General features: G+C 59.9%; 5 protein-coding genes and 1 non-coding gene across 6 annotated transcripts; all 6 read left to right on the forward strand.

Annotated features, from left to right (window-relative positions):
* Nucleotides 1-2,039: 2,039 nt before the first annotated feature.
* On the forward strand, nt 2,040-2,432 carry LBRM_24_0570 (conserved hypothetical protein; the record flags this gene model as incomplete). Its single annotated transcript, XM_001565274.1, has 1 exon — nt 2,040-2,432. The coding sequence occupies one exon, from the start codon at nt 2,040-2,042 to the stop codon at nt 2,430-2,432; it is 393 nt and encodes a 130-aa protein (XP_001565324.1).
* Nucleotides 2,433-3,374: 942 nt separating this feature from the next.
* Nucleotides 3,375-3,641, forward strand: LBRM_24_0580 (conserved hypothetical protein; the record flags this gene model as incomplete). Its single annotated transcript, XM_001565275.1, has 1 exon — nt 3,375-3,641. One exon carries the CDS (start codon nt 3,375-3,377, stop codon nt 3,639-3,641), a length of 267 nt encoding a protein of 88 aa, XP_001565325.1.
* Nucleotides 3,642-5,117: 1,476 nt separating this feature from the next.
* LBRM_24_0590 (hypothetical predicted transmembrane protein) lies at nt 5,118-6,197 on the forward strand (the record flags this gene model as incomplete). The annotated part of the gene is made up of 1 exon (XM_001565276.1): nt 5,118-6,197. The coding sequence occupies one exon, from the start codon at nt 5,118-5,120 to the stop codon at nt 6,195-6,197; it is 1,080 nt and encodes a 359-aa protein (XP_001565326.1).
* A 1,163-nt stretch (nt 6,198-7,360) lies between these two features.
* Nucleotides 7,361-9,934, forward strand: LBRM_24_0600 (hypothetical protein, unknown function; the record flags this gene model as incomplete). Its single annotated transcript, XM_001565277.1, has 1 exon — nt 7,361-9,934. One exon carries the CDS (start codon nt 7,361-7,363, stop codon nt 9,932-9,934), a length of 2,574 nt encoding a protein of 857 aa, XP_001565327.1.
* A 1,198-nt stretch (nt 9,935-11,132) lies between these two features.
* On the forward strand, nt 11,133-11,204 carry LBRM_24_tRNA1. Its single transcript has one exon. It is a non-coding gene; the product is annotated as a tRNA-Pro (tRNA).
* A 1,336-nt stretch (nt 11,205-12,540) lies between these two features.
* Nucleotides 12,541-17,880, forward strand: LBRM_24_0610 (conserved hypothetical protein; the record flags this gene model as incomplete). The annotated part of the gene is made up of 1 exon (XM_001565278.2): nt 12,541-17,880. One exon carries the CDS (start codon nt 12,541-12,543, stop codon nt 17,878-17,880), a length of 5,340 nt encoding a protein of 1,779 aa, XP_001565328.2.
* Nucleotides 17,881-18,603: the final 723 nt, after the last annotated feature.

Below are 18,603 nucleotides of genomic sequence, written 5' to 3' on the forward strand. Positions count from 1 at the left end.
CACGGACACCACCGTCACTGACATTCGCAGGTGGTTGTTTAACGGTTCGTTGTGTCCACGCGAGGCTACATGTTTCACAGAAACTCTCTGGAACGAGAAGAGCGTCTGCAACTATCAAAAGGCTCTCTTGGCAGCACGTCAGGCTCGTCTAGACGCCGGAAACTCATTCAACGGCTACCAACACCTCGCCGAGGCTGGGGTTGTCATGTGCAGTGCCATGTGCTCGGATGCAACCACCCCGCAGACCTGCGCCGAGTGGGCCCGCCTCATCGACCTCTACACCACCTTCCTCCCCGACCGGTCCCACACCCACGAACTGGAGAATCTGCCGCAGGAGATTGCCATCGGCGAGCTGCTCCGCGAGACCGTCGAGCGTGTGCGCAGGGCGGAGGATCGACCCGGCAGCGACGGCTTCGCGCTGGACTGCGTCGTCGACGCTGGTGGGGGCAACGGCTTCCTTGCGGCGCAGGTGGCGGAGCGGCTGCAGTGCGACAGCGTCGTCATCGACCCCCTCTTTCCGGCGCACTCCATCGACTGCTGCCCGCGCCCGTGGCCTGACACAGTGCACCGCACGCGGCCCGCCACGCGCCGCCAGCGCAGGCTGCACCGCACCATGGCGTCGTTCCGCGACGTCCGCTGGTCAGACGCTGTGCCAGCAGCGCCAGCGCGCACAGCCCTCATCGCGAAGCATCTGTGCGGCAGCGGCGTGGACGAGGTGCTGCGGCAGCTGGAGGCACAGGACTGTCTGCCACGCATCTTCGTTCTGGCGCCGTGCTGCTTCCACAAATGCTCCCTGGACACCTATATCAACCCTGAATTTGTGTCCGCGTTGCTGGGGCTGAGTGCTGCCGATGCCTTCCATCGTCTAATGCGCTTGACAGACTGGAATGCCTCGGTGCACCAGCGATTGCAGGGTACCGCTCCCTCGGCGTCGGTCTCGAAGAAGTCTGTGCGGCACTTTGTCTCCTGTCCGGAGGGAATCGCCGCCTCTGTCGAAGCTGTCGTGACCTACGGGCGCGTGCAGTGGCTGCAGCGTCACGGCTATGTCGTCCGACTGGTGGAGTATGTTCCCAACTGCGTGACACCAAAGAACCGCTGCTTGGTGGCATACCGCCCTTGACGTATGGGACTCCGGCGGGTTTCTTGGAACCTCAGCGAGTGAGCCGGCGGGAGGCAGCGCACAAAGGCGCTTCCTATGCTGACTTGCCCGCATGCATGCATGCTGACGACGACAGAGAGAGAGAGAACGTTCCTCCGTCTCGGGGTACGTGCTGCTGCTGCTGCTGTTCGCTGTGCCCTCGTCCCCCTTCCCACCCCACCTACCTCTATATCCACTTCAGCCAGACTGCTACCAGCATAGTTTACTTATCCGACGATGAAATGCGACCCGCCTGCACCGTCGAGGCCCCTCTACCTGTGGGCGATGAAAGGGTGTCTTTTCCTCTGCCCCCCTCTCTCTCCTGGCACTCTCTTGACCATCGGAATGTGCGAAGACGACAAGGGTCTCAGTGTGAGTCTCTGAGTATGAGAGAAGGTGCAAGGGTGCTCTTACTGTCGCACACACCTACATGCCTCGTCCACGCAGTACCGTCTCATGTTAGCTGCTTACAGCATGCTGTTGCATCTCAGCAAACGACGTCCTCTACTCTTATCTCTCATCCCCTTTTCTCTTTTCCTCTTGAGCGCCTCCTCTTCCTTCTCCTCCTCCTCACCACCACCACTGCCTTTTCTGAGGCGTCCGTCCTGTACGTTATCTCTGCACGACTGATTCACATGGACTTCGCCACCTCCTCCATCTGTGTAGGACGCATGTCCGCGATGGACTTGGCTGCTCGCGCGATCCCGTTTCACCCACACGTGCCGATTCTTTCCCTCTCTTGCCCGTACCCGCTGCCCTCCTCCCCCCCCCCCCATTTTGACGCACCGCCGTCGCAAGAAGGCCTCTTGCCATCTTTGGCCCTCTTGGTCCCAGCCGCGCTTTCGTTGATTGCCCGCTACCACCACCGCCACCATTGTCGTCCTCTCTTACCCTCTCCGTCATGTCGACCGATCTCGAGTGCGGGTCTGAGAGGCTGGGCCGCTACACATGCAAGGATGCCCCACGCCCGAGTGTGTGCTGCGCCAACGGCTGCTGCGCCATCTCACCTTATGAGGTGGACATATACACGGGACTGCCGCTGTGGCTGCGCATTGCCGTGGCAATTTTGGCTGGTTTGGTCATGGTGCTGCTGTTCGTTTTTTGCCTCTATCGCGATCGCCGCGCCCTGCGCGCGTACAGACTTCTCGATAACGAGATGGTGGAAGAACGACGGCAGCAGCTGCAACAGGAAGAGCTTCAGGCGCTTCATCCCACCGAACCGCGGCATGGCGAGAATGAAGCTTCGCGCATGCCGGACGCACAGAGCTACCCACCGCTCCGCCGCGCAGCATGAGCCAAGACACCCCCCTCCCCCTACAGCGATGACGTGCTCATAGGCGGCCATGAATGACGCGTGTACATCTGCATGTGTGTATGGTTGTGTGTCTCCCTCCCTCCTCCCACTGCTTTCCTGCTTTGTTTTCCCGCTGCTAACGTTCCCTTCTCCCTCATCACTGCCACTCTACTGTGTTATATCCACATCGAGGTACTCTGGATGTGTGGGCGTGGGTGTGCCGTTTCTTCTCTGCCTCGCATCGATAGGGGGAGTGAGGGTGACAGAGAGAGAGAGACGCGCTCTCGGTGCGCTTTTTGGCATGTGAGTGTGGGATGGGGCATCGCCTCGTCAGTCCTCGCCTCTCTTCCCTCCCTCCAAGATCGCGCTACCTCTTTCACTCGTGATGCTCTCTTGGCGCCTCTCACGTGCTTCTCTCCCTCTCTCAACTTCGGTGCCCCTCTCTGCTCTCTGCAGCCTCTCCTCTTTTACCCTCTCCCCCTTCCGCTACCTCGAGTGAGGGATACCGTCCTTATCAAGACTCACTGGTCAGAAGAGCTGTCCGTAACAGCAGCACATACAAGCGCACGTGCGGGTTTCCTTCTCCGCTCCCCCCCCCCACCCTTCTCACACCCCTCTTTACGAACACACACCGCACGCAGAGTGAGAAAAATAGAGAGGAGAGGAGGACTCAAGTGGTGTCCTCATCATCACCTCACTCAGTTGTGGTGTTCCTGCGTTAAGTGCCTCACTCCCCAAACAAAGCGTCTTTAGGCACTAGGGGGCGCGTAGGTGGAGGTCTATGCACGTACACGCATTGCATTGCGCTCTTACCAACTCCAATACGTTCACACAGACGGGCAGGCATCGTCGCGCCTGTACCTGCGCAGACTTGTTTGTAATTCTCCTTCTCCAGCCCGCCCCCCAGCTCTCTGATGCACTCGTCCCGGTCTTTGCTCGGCCATGAAAATTGATCTGTTCCTTCTCTTCGAGGCTGTGACAACCAGCATCTTCGGCGTTGTGCTCTTCGCCATCATCATCACGAGCATTTCTGCCTGCCTGCAGCGCGAGCACCGGATGAAAGAGCGCGGACAACAGTGCGAGGAGTTAGTAGTCATGACTACAGAGAAACAGCAGCAGCTCCAGTGGCTCTCCGGGATCAATAACCTCACCGATAGTCCGAATCTCTGTGGCGATGCCGTCTCCCTCAGCTACCTGTCTTCCCGCTGATCATGGCGGTGCACTCCTCTGTTGGTCTCTTACTGTACTGCTGTGATAGCCTTTGTTTCGCTGAGGCAATAGATGTGCGCTACTGGCCTTGTTTTTCCCCCTTTCTCGAAGACGTTTGCTTCGGTGTGCGGGGGTGGGCGTCGAGTCGTGGACTCTACAGCAGCAGTGGACATTCCGTTCGTCAGGTGGGGTGGTGGAAGAGAAAGGAAGAGGAGGGGGGGCGCACACACAAGGCTCTGAATTGCAGGTTACCGGCTTGCGAAGGTGCACACCTTTTAAACCTTTGTCCCTGTGTGCACTGGTCGCGTTTACCCCCCCCCCCCAACCCACCACCACCGCCGCCATCATCGCTCCTTTTTCTGCTACTTATTATCTTCATCACTCAGCGCCACCCAGGACTCAATAACTCCGTGTGGTGGCTGACTCGCTCTCGTTCTCCTCATGTTTTGCATTCCTTTCCGACATTTTGTTATGTTTTGCATTGTCGCTTCGCTCCGCCTTTCTCAGTCTCGATGAGGCCCTCTTTTTCTCCTTCAGTGCTCCTTCCCCCCCCCCCCCCCCCCCACACACACACACAGCGCATGCACCTAAACTCTTCTGGTGGTGGCCTTCATCGTTCCTCTCTCTCTACACCTCATTTCGCACTTGAGTTTGGTGCACACACACACACACACACACCACCCCTCTCTCCCATCGTTTGTACGTGTGTGCGTATGTGTCTTCTGTCTCTTAGCCCCTGCCCACCCCACCCCCCCCCTCCACCTCTTCCCTTCTTCTTCACGCCTTCCATCCTCCTCGCCCTAAAATGTATTCATACGAACTCTCCCCCCCCCCACCACCACCACCACCGTCGTCTCGTGTTACGCACCGCAGTAGTCTCCCCCCTGTTTGCTTGAAGCTCAGATTTTACAGTCAAAATGCCCCCGCTCCACCCCTTTACACCGTCCAACGGCAACCCTTATGGTTGCCATTCCGTCTCGCCCTCTCTTTCTGTGCGTTGAGTCGCGCATTGCTCGCCATGAGCAAAGTGTGGCGAGAGGAGGGACAGAGCAAGCAGAGGCTCAGCCATGGAAGAAAAGATGGAGCACAGCGTGCGTGCACCTGTCTCTGTGGGTTACGTTTCCTTTGACCGCTTGCACCCTCCTCCCTCCCCCTCTTTCTCTTGCGTTCTGTGCGACCTGTCTCGTACCCCCACCTCCTCACCCGCATACTCACAGGCACACATGTCATACAGGTACTCTCTCTCCCCTTCCCCCTTCTTCACTCTCCTGCCCACTAAGTCCAGAGCTTGAGTGAAGCGCCAGTGATTTGACTGACACTCTCTTAGCGCCAAGAACAGGCACGAATACCACCAGCTGTGGAGGGCGCTGGGGTGCAGAAGCGCAGCCTGCGCAGACACACACGCTCACCCACCCAAAGGCACCGTATTACTGTTGATAGATGTAGGCTGGCCACCAGACCTTCTTGTTGGCTCTTATGTTCAGTATAGCGAGCCACCCTGCCTACGGCCGGGCACACGGCAAGCGGAGACGCTCTGTCTTTCTTCTCGGCGTCGCTCTCACGACCATCGTACTTGTTATCATCGGCTCCATGTTCATCAATAGCCCTATCATCAGCGAAGACACGGCGATGATTAACAATGCGTACGCCCGTGCGCATCTTTCAATACGCAGAGAGTGGGTCGATGCAGACACCCGCTTCGCCGAGAATGCCGACTCCGTTGTAGTGAACACAAATCAGCTTCTACAACTTTATCGCCTGCGCGTGTTCGTTGTGGCCACGGAGAAGGAGGTACGTAATCTGACCAGGCTGCTGAACGCCCTGAGCAACTCCAATTATTCGACGCGTATGTTTCCCATCGATATCGCGGTGCACGTGCTGGGCAACGCATCCGCCGTGCCGTTCGTGCCGTGGTCGCATGGCCGCCTAGATGTCTACACGCACCGCCTGCACAGCAATGCCAGTGCATCTGCGGCGCTGTGGATGGCTGATTTGTGGCAACCGCAGTCGGATTTTGAGCTTGGCATGCTGCTCACCGCCTCGGCGCGCGTGTCGCCGCACTGGTTTCAGTGGGTCATCAGCGCGTTGCAACAGTACGGATCGGTCTCGGCGAAGACTATTGTGAAGCTTGATCCTGACACATACTCCCCGACAGAACGGCGCCGGCTGCTCAGCCCACTATCGAAGAGGCTAAGCGGTTTGGCGTTGGGCATGCCTGTCGCCGGGGCAGCGGCCAAGGCAGTCGTTACCGTCGTCTCCGCCTACCCAAGCGCCACGTCCATCTTCACCGCGTCTTATTGGAAGTCTGTCATGGCGCGCCCAAGGCCTGGCACCAACGTCGACGACACGCCCGCCAGCTGGCCTGCCTTCCTCCGCACCGTCACTACGGTGCTTGGTCACAGCAAACACCGGTTCCTGTACCCTCCTCTTGGCAAGTACGGACCGCTCGTTTGCGAGAATACAAACTGCACCATACACCTGCTGAGTGTGGCGCAGCTGGCGGAACTGGTGAAACTCCCGATGTCGGACGATCAAGTACCACTGTCGCAAGAGTAGGGGGACCTAAACGGAGAGTTTGTATGGATATGTATAAATGTGTGTTTACGCGGAGCTGAAAGCGCCTAGGCCGGCATGTCCAACCTTTTGCTAGATGGGATTGGAGCAAGAGTAGAGTGGTACCCCCTCCTCAGCCCACACATGCACTCCTCTTCCGCTACCTGTTATTTTCACTGCCTCCCACTAGTCCTGGCGCTACCGCTTCACTATGTTTCCTTGCTCTCTTTCTGCTTGCCTGCGTCTCTCTGCGTTTGCATTTCGGACTTCTGCCCCTTCTTCCTCCTCCTCCTCCCCCCCCTGCGGCTCACGTGCTCGTTCTCTCCTCCCTCCTTATACTTCCGAAGTTGTGTTTTTCCGAGCCCAATAGGGCGCTCCTCAACTGTGGTCATAATCACGCGTTGGCAAGAGAAGAGGTTTGGCGCTGCGAGATGGTCGGTACAGTTCTGCCCCGCTCTTCTCCTTCGTTCTTCCTTCCCCTACCTTTCTCACTACCACCTGCACCTCGACATCGTCGCCGCTACGACCCCCCCCCCTCTAACACGCTCATCCGCCCTCTCTCTCCCTCTCCACACGTCGCAGCCCTCCGCGACATTCAGGCAATAAATGGCGAGATGTTTCGAAAAAAGAGCGAGAAGAAGGCGCCACCATATTTCCCCTTGCGTTTCCCCATACCCCTCATCCCGCGCGCTTCTTCCTTCGGCAACGTGATGCATGTCTGTGGATGTGTGGGTGGGTGGGTGCCTGTCACGCGGAGGCTAGGTCGATAAACCGCCCGCGAAGCTTTCTCCCCCAGACCCATATCTCTATTTCCCCCTCTTCACTCTTCCTCGCCATCGCTTCCCCTCATATCACCCACCCACCCCCGCCATCTCGGCTCTCTCGCAATCGCCTCCACATACCAGACTACTGCGCCTTTATCCCTCGCGATTCTTCCATCAGTGACCGTGAAAACTCAGGCACACCAGCAGCTGATATATGGACTCGAGTGTATGCACACATGCTTAAGAAGAAGATTCAGCAAAGGGCGCCATATTAGCGTCATCACAGTATTTTGGGCAAGTCTCACGCATCCTCCCACAGAGTTCTCCGTCCTCGTCCTGATCATCTCCTCCTCCTCCTCTTTCCCTTGATGAAGCCAAAGCCTGCGTGTCAGTCACTCCATAATGTCTGCTACCACAGCCCAAGTTTACGGGAAACTCGTGCCAGGTCAGTTGCTACAACTCACTGGCAACAGCAAGCCCACTATCGTCACCCCGCTCTGCAATGAGGCCGGCCTTAACTTGCTCATTCGCACATACAAGGGTGAGGGATACCTGCCGTACTTCACGCACGCCGCAAAGGCCGCTAGGGCAACTCTTGTCGATGAGCTCCGTGACGCCGGCGTTGAAGTGCCAGAGGGCGCGGAGGCGTCTCACCTGGAAGATGTATGCGGCGTGCGCTGCCATGATGAGGCCAGCTGCCGCCATGTAATACATGAAGACATCACAGAAACCGTGTACGAGGAGGATAAGAATGATGCACGCGTCATTGTCGCCTGCGACCCTATCCAGACAAAGCTGCGTGATGACTGCATGGAGTGCTTCCCTCGCCTTGACAAGGTGAGAAAGCAAGAGGAACTCGTGGTGCGCGTACACCTCTTTTACCCGAGCTCCATGCCATGCATGAGCATCCAGGATAGGCGCGCGCGTCTCGTCACACATAAACACTTTGTGCGAAAAAATGCGCGCACGTCACAGGGCTACCACACCTTCCACTACGCCAAGCGCGACAACTACTCGGCGCCTACGCCGGACTACGAGTCCATGTTCCCCTACACAACCAAGGCCGAGGAGAGCAGTGGCTTCACGATGGGGTGCAAGTGCATCGCCATCACGGTAGAGACGGTCTTCGTGCGCGACCCGGCGCGCCAGCAGCGCCCGCTCTACGCCGAGGACGCAGAGCAGGCGCGCGTGTACTTCTCCTACGTGCGCCCCAGCGCCTTCGTCACGGATGATGAGCTGACGGATCACTTCCCGCTCGAGTCGCTGGACGCAGCCACCATGCCGGCCTTCGCGGATGACCGCGAGGTGGAGAAGTACAATGTGCTGGTGCGGCTGTACCTGCTGGCGCACGACCAGGAATGGACAACGACAAGATCGTACGGCTGCCCGCACCCGCTCGGCGGCCCCGTGGACCTGCCAGTGCTGTATCACTCAAGCGCGACGGAGGTGGTCGTGCCAGACCGGCACAGTCGCAACTCGCCGGTACTGCTACAGCAATGTCTACTCCCGGATGTGGAGTCACAGATCACGCGCTTTTGTTTCCGTCGTGTCGTGAGCGAGGTACTACGGCAGCGCGTTCTGGCAGCAGCGGCAGACACCCCCGAGCGCTACGTCGCCATCGTCTGCTACATGCCGCACGGTGACCGCGTACCCGTCTTCACGGACGAGCAGGTCAGAGTGATGGCGCGTCTGTACCCGCACCTCGGCATCCGCAGTCCTGCCAACCGCCGCGAGTGGGCATGCCTTAGCCGCACGCTTTATCAGCACGGCATCTCACTCTTCGACATTCTCGCAGCGGTCGGCTGCCCGCTGCGCGACGCGCAGGGCGCCGTTATCGACACCGGCGCCTACGTTCCCTACACGGCGGACATGGCCGATGACTACTTCCTCGTGATCGCCAACCGCCCGCTGCGCGACTACATTTGCTTCACAAACCAGCGCTGGGTGCACGAGCAGCTGCGGTTTCCCGATCACCGCCCACCCATCGGCGCGCGAGCCTTCGCTGCCTGGGTGCGTTACTGGAACACAATGGCGCAGCTGAAGCAGGAACTGGAAGAGCAGGCGAGCGTAGACACAGTGAGTGCGCACCTGGGCCTGGGGCTACCGGGGAGCACCATGGTGCAGCGCGCAGCGTGTCTGGTGAACGGCCGCGTGACGGATGCCGAGGGCGGCTTGATCTTCCCAGAGTTGGGTGGGCGGCGCTTCCGCGATAGGGTATACGCCAGTGCACTGCTGCCCGGTACGCCGATGCTGTACACTTTTTGGATCGATCGAAAACTGTGCTTTTCGTGTGTGCGCGCGCCGATTCGCTTTATTCGAGGGCTGCCGTCAGACGAGACGGTTCGGGAGCTGCCGGAGAAGAATGTGATACAGGTCGTTGGCGTCCCTCCTAGTCGTGGTGGCGGCGCACAGTGGGGTGGACGTGGCGATAGACAAGGAGCTAGTGTGGCGATCCATGCTGGGTCAATGGGAGTCCCGAGAGCAAGACACATGAAACCGCTCTTTTCGCTCCCAACGAGGGGAATCCACGCCCACGGAGACCCGATGGCCTCAGTGCATGGCTTCGGCAGCGGCGGAGGACCGGGCTGGAAGCCAGCGTTGCAGGCACCTGACGGTCCCAAAAAACAGCATCCTCCTCCTCACATGGAGGTCCACAGTGCCCCAATGCACCATCACCGCCACCGCGGTGATGGACCGCCCGGAGTGTGGCGGCAGCCTCTGTGGCACCACCAGCACCAGCAGGGTCCTACGCAAGGGAAAGGTGGATATGAGACGATAGCAAATCCCCACGGAAGCCAGCAGCAGCATCGTGAAAGAGAGCAGGAGAGCTCAACGCGCAGTCGAGCAGTTGGGTCTGCGCCGCACCAACACTACCGCTCTCATAACGATCCCTCCATGTATAGGACTGAGACACTCGCATACGATCAGTATAGTGACAACCGCGGGGGCCCAAAAAGGGGCGCGGCGTCACGGTAGTCAAACAGCTCTTCGTAGTGTTGCACGCATGAGGAGCTGCAGAGTGAGTACGAGGTGAACGACTATGCTAACGGTCAGCTGTATACCGAAGACCGCAGCGGCCGGGGAAGTGGTGCCGTCGATGACTGGTGCTACAACCCGAACCACCAGGCGCCAATCCTCAGCCGTCTGGCTCCTGGCGGGGGGGGGGGGGGGGGGGTCGCCATCATGGCTAGTCGTCATAGAAGGATACTCAGTGCATCTCCCCCCGCTGCTTTGGTGGTCACGAGGGCACACATTGTAGTTCACCACCACCATCTTCACTCCTTGCCTTTTTTATCGTCCCCCCCCCCACGCGTTTGGGACAACAGGATTGATGGCAAGTGCGGCCTCCACGAATTGAATGAGCCCCCTCGAGTTAATAAACTGCCAGAAGAACTTACGACTGAGCAACCCGGCCGTGACCACGCTTCGTACGCAGCACTCAGAAAGGGCAGGACGCCAAAGCATGCGGCTGATTGACTCATCCCTCCCCCCAAGGAACAGGGTCGATGGTCGAACTTGCGGCTGGACTAGGTTGAAGAGAGCGCCTAACAGGGTGCGATGCCCTGTCTCGGCACGTGTCTGGGCTGAGGGGGGCGCAGCATCACATGGTTTCCTCTACTTATTCTCAGGGGGGGAACGAGCGGCCGACGAACGGGCACGCGCAAGCCCCACCCGCCAGCAAGGGGTCTCTCACTCTGCGTAGGTGTCAAGTAGCTTTGGAACGCCTGGAAGTTGCTCACGACGATTCCACGATATGGACATACTTCTGGGATCCCTTCGAGCCCTGCGGGGGTTTCTCGGCTCCCCATTCCACGTTGACGGCGCACTGCGTATAGCCGTCGCCCGTTCCTTCGATGGATTGCACCAACGAAAACGATGGGCACAGTCGCCCACAGCCCTGAAACGTCGGCCAAAGTGGACCCACATTTTGTCGTTCGTCATGCCTGCGTTCGTGCGTCTGCGTGCGTCAAGATGTTCACCCTTGTTGTCGCATCGCTCTCTCATTGCCTCCCCTCTTTCCCAAGCGCCCCGGGGCAACGTGTGCAACGCACCGAAGACGAAGCGTTTGAGCAACTCGATGATTTTGAGCCACGACAAGAGCAGCACGCCCACTGGGAGACAATCACTGTCAGTTGCCATCGATTAGGTGTTGTCCGGGGTACACTAACACCGCGGCCGCTTGGTCTAGTGGTATGATTCCCGCTTCGGGTGCGGGAGGTCAGGGGTTCAATTCCCCTAGCGGCCCTTTTTCCCCTTTTGCAAAAGAGAAGCCGTCACACAAGCACTGACGGTAACTGTCCCGCCGCGTGCGCCTCGCGTTTCCGCTTGTCTTTGGTCGTGGCGAATGGAAGCACAAGGCCGAGGCGGGCATGCGTGCAAAATCAGCAGTGTCTTAGGAGCTGGCGCCCACTGCATGGGCCACGGACCCTGTCACCGGTGCCAGGCGCCAGGCCGGCGTCCCCCGTAGCGGCGCCGCGGCAAGAGCTCCTTGGTGGCGACCGTCGCACACCCGAAGCACGAAGATGTTGAGCTTGCGAGACGGCAGGAGACCACCTTCGCCCAGCTCCGCCCGCGCGCCTGTCCGCACTTGGGACTCCTGCAGTGGTCGGTGTCTGGCAGCGATGCGGTGCGGTGCAGATGGCGTGCTGGCCACTACTGCACCGCCGGCATTGTGGTATCCCCACCCCGCCTGTTTTTCTGCTGGGAGGGCGTCCGACCCGGCGCTGTGCTCGGCATGCCAGGCGAGACCCGCGGGCAGACTGCGGCGCCTCACCGGCCCCCTGAGCTGAGGCTGGCGGACCTCCTCGCTGAGCACATCTGGCGCGCGCCCGGACCACCCCCTGGATCCTGGCATGCAGCCCACCCAGGCCCGCCAGGCGCCGGTCGCGCAGCACCCATGCGAAGAAGGGAGGCGGCAGGGCAAGTCGGGCCGCTTGGACTCATGGCCGGATTCGATGGCCGTCTGCTTGCTCGCCGTGTGGGACGGTGGTCCAGCGGCGTGGGGGTGCGGTGGCTGTGCGCGCCTGTTTTCTGAGGCGTTCGTGGGGGTGTGGAGGCCATTGAGAAATGACGAGAGAGAATAGACTGTCGCAACGAGCTGCAGCCCCGGCGATGCCCCTAACCTGCTCAAGAAGATCCGAGAGGGGGGATGCCGTCACCACAGCGCTGAGATGAAAGGAAGAAACACGCAATGAGGACTCGGTATGTGTCATGGGGGACGTTGATGGGTTCTATGGAAGAGGCGCCTGGCAAAGCAACAGCGTTAAAGGGAATCATGACGTGGTATCTGTACGTCAGACGCCCTTCTGTTGCGCTGCCTCTGTGCGGTTGAATCATTTCCGTTGGAGTCTTCTCCTGTTTTTCCTCGCTCTCGCTCTCTCACGCCATGCACGCATAGTGTAGGGCAGCTGCTTGAAACGTGTAGTAACGCGCAGCGCATCCGGCGTACATACGCAGGAGCACGTCGGTCTCCATCTTTCCTCATCCCCCCCCTCCCCTTCTCCCCCTCTGCCTCTTCTCCTCATCGCTGTCGCATAACCTTAATCGTAGAAATCGAAGCATAAAGGAAAAGGACACGCATAATGGCGCTGGTAGAGCCGCTAGTTGGGCATCTCCTCTCCAAGTACAAGGAAACTGTGCTGGAGGGACTCTCAAAGATTCGCCAAATCCTGCAGGCCGGCGGCGAGCAAGCGAATGAGCTGGCCGTAGTCATGTCTCAGCGAGAAGAAGCGCTGCAAGCGCTCCGAGCAACTCTCCTCCGTCAGGAGTACTTTGTGCCGACGCTGCAGACGCTGACGGTGGTATTGACTCAGTTGGTCGAGCGAGGCAACCGCGTCGCCCTCGCGCGCGAGGTCCTGCGCGGGGACTGCGCGGCGCTATTCCGCAAGACACTTGCCACGCTCTCCGATGCCACCCTTACCCACGTAACCGCTGCATTACAGTTCCTGACAGTAGCCGTGAGGGACGCGCCACTGCTCGTGCTAGCGCGCCTGCGCAGTCCTGCCGATAGCCACTCTGCACCTGCAGCCGCGCACGGTGCCTCGATGGTCCCGCTCGCACCAGTTGGCACGCAGCGCCGTGCCGACGTCCCATTGCACCTCGCCGTCTTTCGCCTACAGCTGACCTACAATCAACGCCGCATTCGCCTCACGCGGCTCGGCTTCCTGGTGGAGCTTCTCACGTCGCCGATGCACAACGCCGTCGTAGACACTATCTGCAGCCACGGCATCCTGACGCACCTCCTCGAGGACGCTGCTGAGCTTTTGCGCGAAGGCACAAGTGCGGGGACGGTGTGTGCTCTCAGAGCCCTGCGAGTTGTTCGCGAGCTCTTCGTGCAAAGCCGCCACATCACGGCGGAGCAGAAGCGCCGCGTCTTGCTGGGGCAGCGCAACGTTTTCCGGCTGCTTGTGCGGGCGCTGGAATTCGACCCTGTGGCAGACAACGCCACAGCCATTTTGTATGCCATCGTCGACGAGACTATTGAGTCACCAGCTGACTACGCCAGCACGCGAGTGGAGTCCCTCGAGGATCAGGGCATGCCTAACTACCTCCTCTTCTTCCTGCTGCGCCAGCTGCGGCCCAAGACAAGCGAGCGCATGTCGCGGCTTGCGCTGCACGTTCTCCAGCGCGCCCCAGACCTTCTCCGGCCCTACTTCATTCGGATCTCCGGTCACCTCTCAGAGGAAGGCAACTCGCACGGTGTGGCGCCGACGACGTCGCGAGTCGCAGTTCTCAATCTCATGACGCGCATATTTCTGTGCCCAATGCCGTACCACCTCGCTGCAAAGCAGGTGCGGCTGGTGTCGGTTGTGGCCAAGACGTCCACCTTCTACACCATGTGCCCCCGTGACGTGACGGACGAAATTTGCCCTGCGTGGGTCGCTGAGTATGTACATCGCCTCATCAATGGCTCTACAAACCTGCTGATGCTCACGCTGGCCATGCAGCTGACACAGGCGGCGCTGATGCGAGCAAAGCGTGTGCTGCCTCTCGTGCTCGCGGTTCAAATCGCCGCGAAAGCAAAGAAGACAAGCGCTGCTGGGGACGCAGCTGCCGGCAGTAGCGCCAGAGAGACAGTCTTCTCGCTGCCTAGCCCGCGCAACTTCACCGAGGCGGATCTCGACATTCTGCAGGGCCGAGACGACGCCGAGGCGGAGGTGTGGGACGCGTACAACGCCCAGGTACTCCACCACCTGCAGGCGGCGCTGCCAAGCCGTGAAGAGTTTTGGCATCGCATGACGCAGCAGCTCCACCGCACTCTCACTGCCGCGGCCTCGGCCTCCACGTCGTCAACGACATCGCCTTCAGCTGCTGCCATTGACGCGATCCTCGTGAAGACGCATGTCACGGTGCAGCGTATGCTGCTCCTCATGAAGAATTATGTTGATGTCTTTGACGTGCGTGTGCCGTGGCTGAGCGCCGTGCCGACGTTTCTACCTGACCTTTCTCGCAGTGCCGTTAGCAACAACCGTAGCGCTCACGGCTCCATCGCTGTCAAGGGCGCAAAGGGGAACGGTACGGCGGTCGCTGAGTCGGTACACCCCATCACGGCTGCCCTGCAGCAACAGAACGACATACTCAAGCCGTGGCCAGCTGCGAGTGTAGCACTCCTGTGTGAGCTTCTCACAGCAAGCCAGCGGCGCCGGGTCCCCATGATGAAGATGCACCACATCAATATCTCTCAGTCAGTCGGTATCGGCGAGTGGCCGTTGCTGCTCAGCGTACTCCTGTGGGTGGCGCACCATCAGCCGCACACCTCACCGCGGCCGGAGAGCATGGAGGCCGCGCAGGAAGCGCGGGCGATAGGGTGGGCAGCCCAGCTGCTGTTGTGGACCGCGCACAGTGTCACCATCCACTCCACCTGTACGATGGCCGAAACCCATCTGTGGCTCTCCTGCTTGACACCCAACACAGTGCCCGTCTTCCTGCACGTTCTCAACCACCTCTTGATGCGCAGTCTGTCGAAGGCAGCTGATCGCGTGACGCTTGAGCTACAAGACGCGCCGCACGGCGTTTTGGCGGCCGCCGCCCAGCATTTTATTGATCGCACGAGGGAGAAGCAGCAGCTGAAGGGTAGCACCCGTGGCGTTGAGGATGAGGGCGAGGACGAGCAGCAGGTGCAGCAGCAGCTGAGAAGGCCGAAGAAGTCAAGGGCAGAGTGTGCGAATAAAAGCAGTGGCGATAATAATAGCAGCAGCAGCAGCAAGAGCAGCTCCAACCTGTGGGGTACCCACCTGCAAGCTTCCCTTGCCGAGTTCGAGAGCGTCTTGGCCCGCGTCGTGCAGCTGTGGGAAGGGCGCGTGCGCCTCCTGGCACAGGGCGCCGCGGCCATGACGCCGGAACTGGATATGCCGCGGGTGACGCAGCAGCAGTGCATCGACGTACTGGTGCTTGCTGACCGGCAGCGGGGCTTTACAAAGACACCACTCCGCTATGGGTCGATATCAGAGTCGGCACACCTTCGCACCTTTGCGTTCACTCTGCAGAGCCCTGTGCTGCCACTTCCAGAAGAAGAAGCGGCGATGACCTTGCTGAGTCGGCTGAGCAAAGCTATGTCCTCAGTATTGCCGCTGGGCAAGGAAGAACAAGATAGTACCAGAAAACATACGCCAATGAACTTCAGTCTTGTGGAGGATGTCTGTGCGGCACTCGGCATTAAGGACTCCCTTACTACCTGCAGCGAGGAGGCAACGTCGCCGACGCCGCCATGGTTTTCGATGAGCTCGGTCTGCTGGCAGACTACGGGGATGCTCCTGTCTATTACCCACAGTAGTGGCACCACGCTGTCGTCCCGTAGTCGGGGCACAGCCGAGACAGCGCGCACACTTTCCTTGAGACTTACACGAGAACTCCTGACCGACGAAGCGGCGCTAACAGCGCACCTGAGAGCCAACGCGGATCGCGAAGGATCGCTCACTGGCCTCCTAGTCCTCATGCTCGCCTGTACTCGCACGCTGTTGCAGCTCACTGCACTATCCAGCACGGGGCAGCAGAATCCTCGCCTCTCCCTTGACGAGTGTGCAGCGCTAGGGCGCGTGTGCCTTGACGTGTACAATGGCACTCTTGGGGTGCAGGATCGACTTCTCTACGCTATTTGCCTGACGCTTCACTACCTGAGCGCTACGCGCGACGTCGCGCACCCCGCTGCCGCTGCTGCTGCTGCTGGTGCTGCCACTGCGACCATGGAGGAACGCGACGATGAGGCTGCAGCGAGGCAACAAGGAAAGAAGCACAGGGCAGCAGCAGCCAAGCATCTCTCACCTCACCATCACGAAGGTGCCGAGGTGCCGGACGCGCTCGTGCAGCGTCGCTTCCTTCTCTGCGGCCACACCGCGTGCGCCGCACGCACACCAGAGTTAGAGATGCTCTCTTGGCACCTCGACACGCTGACGGAGGAGGACATGACCTGCATGGCCCTGCACGCTTCCTCACGCCTGCACAACGCCATTCACGTTGAGGACGGCAGCAGTGCCAATGGTGCAGCCGACTTGCTCGGTGCCGTCTTTCCTGAGCTGCGGTCCGCCGGAGACGCGCACGTAGCCGACCTCGAGCGGCTGTCGATGGGCAATGTGTTGGACCTGCGCTACATAGTGCCTCTGCTGCACCGTGTGGCTGCCATGCCCGCGATTTTTTGGGTTCACTTGTCAACAGGACGAGTGATACCATTGCTGCTGAAAGCGCTCACATCCATTGACGCACAGCTCCGCTCCGCCGCGGCCGCAGCACTAAGCACACTGTATATACCGAAAGGAGCCCTGCGAGTGGTGGTGAGCGTCGCGCGTATGAAGCTGACCCAGGCGCAGATGACTCCCTCCTCCCACGGCACAGGGAGACAGTCGCACCAGCTTCCGCAGCCACACCACGCATCGTCAGCCGCTGCAGTGCCGCGTCTTCCCACACCTCTGGCAACTATGCTGATCATGTCGATCCGCCCGCTGGGTCACTACGATGACATACTGCACCACCACCTTGTGCACTTCTTGATGAAACTCGAATCGGCCCTCGACACCCCACTGCCCTTCGCTCACTGGGCCATCACCCCTCCCCTTGCGGCCATCAGCGTCCCGCTCATGCTGGAGCGCCAGGAGGCTCTACAGCTGCATACCAACAAGCTCGGCGGTGGCAGTGACAAGCGCAGCGGAGATGTCACGCAGGCATCTGCGGCCGATGTGGCACAGAAGCTACGCAAGGAAATTCCACCGCAGCTCGCATTTCTCCTGCAGCTGCTCCGGCACGCGTGTGAGGTGCCGGAGGACGGCGCCGCGGTAATCGAGTCGAATGGACTAGATGGACTGATGCTGCTGTGCGATATGCTGACGGCCTCCGATGGGCAGCGAGCGCTGTATGTGCAGTGCCTCCTTGTCCTCTGCACGCAGTCCGCTGCCCTGACGCACATGTTCACGCGCAGCGGCCATGTGCTGGCTTGGACGGTCTCCTTCCTCTGGCAGTTGTGCCGCGAGTACGGCAAGTCGACCCCGCATCCGTACAGCGGTCCAACCTTCACGACTGCACTCGAGCTGCTGCGCGTGATATGTGCCGCCACCGTGCAGTCAACAACGTCGTTCGTAGACACGCTTGGCCTCGGTGGCGCAGTAGCAGAGCAACTACCGGAAAGCGTGCGACAGCTTCGTGCGTGGGTGGTCGATGCGCGCGTGACGGCTCGCGACGTCCTCGATGTCTTCGATGAAATAATTGCCCGCTGCAGCGACCCCGTCCACGGTCAGCACAGCAGCGCCGCCAAAGTGGATGACACTAACAGCACCGAAGGGGCTGCAAAGGCCAAAGAAACACGCGCGTCATCACTGGAGCCACCCTCACAGTCGTCGCCTTTGCCGTCCTTTGAAAAGCGTCGTCGTGACGCAGCATCGTGGCACAGAAAGTGTAATCCCCCGAAGCGGATGCGCGCCGAGAGCACCACCTAAGTCAGGAGGTAAGGAAGTCTCTCTGCATCGCTGTGCCACTCAGATTCGCAGAAGTGCACGCACAGGAGTGCAGAAGAGCACTTCGGAACACACACACACACACACACGCCGAAGAGAGAGTGATGGTGGTGGTGGTGGCTACGCATGCCATCCTCACCCTCTTTCTCTGAGATTCCTCCACGCTCCCTGTCGCCCTGCTGTGATGCGGGAATGGCGGCGTACGTGCCACGTATGCGTCTGTGTCGATGTTGTGCTGTTGTTCTCTGCGCGGATATGAGTGAAAATGAAGAGAAGGTCTCTGCGTGTGTGCGTGCGTGTGTGTGTTGTACGAACGCTTAACGAGTAAGGGAGATGCGGACGAGGTACTAAGGCACAGGGGCACATCAAATAATCCCCCCTCCCCTCCCCTCCCCTTCGCGGTCGTGTAGGCGTGTGGGTCGCTTTTTCGGCTCCCTCTTTGGTGTTCGCCTTGCTGGTGCGTACCAAAAGGCACAGGGACCACCACGCGCTGATAGAACGAGAGAGAGAGACAGAGAGCGGAACGTAGGGTTGTGAAGACAGAGACCGCAGAGGCGCAATGGCGGCCGTTACGAGGAACGGGAGAGAGAACGGCCTGCGCAGTAACGTCTGAGAGAGCCACGACGGCGGCCATTGACACGCTTCAGAGGAGCAAGTATTCCTCTCCGCCCTCTCGCTAACCCGCAGAGAGGATCACAACATGCG

The sequence above is a fragment of the Leishmania braziliensis genome, chromosome 24 (assembly GCF_000002845.2).
Source record: "Leishmania braziliensis MHOM/BR/75/M2904 complete genome, chromosome 24".
Taxonomy (NCBI): Eukaryota; Euglenozoa; class Kinetoplastea; order Trypanosomatida; family Trypanosomatidae; genus Leishmania; species Leishmania braziliensis.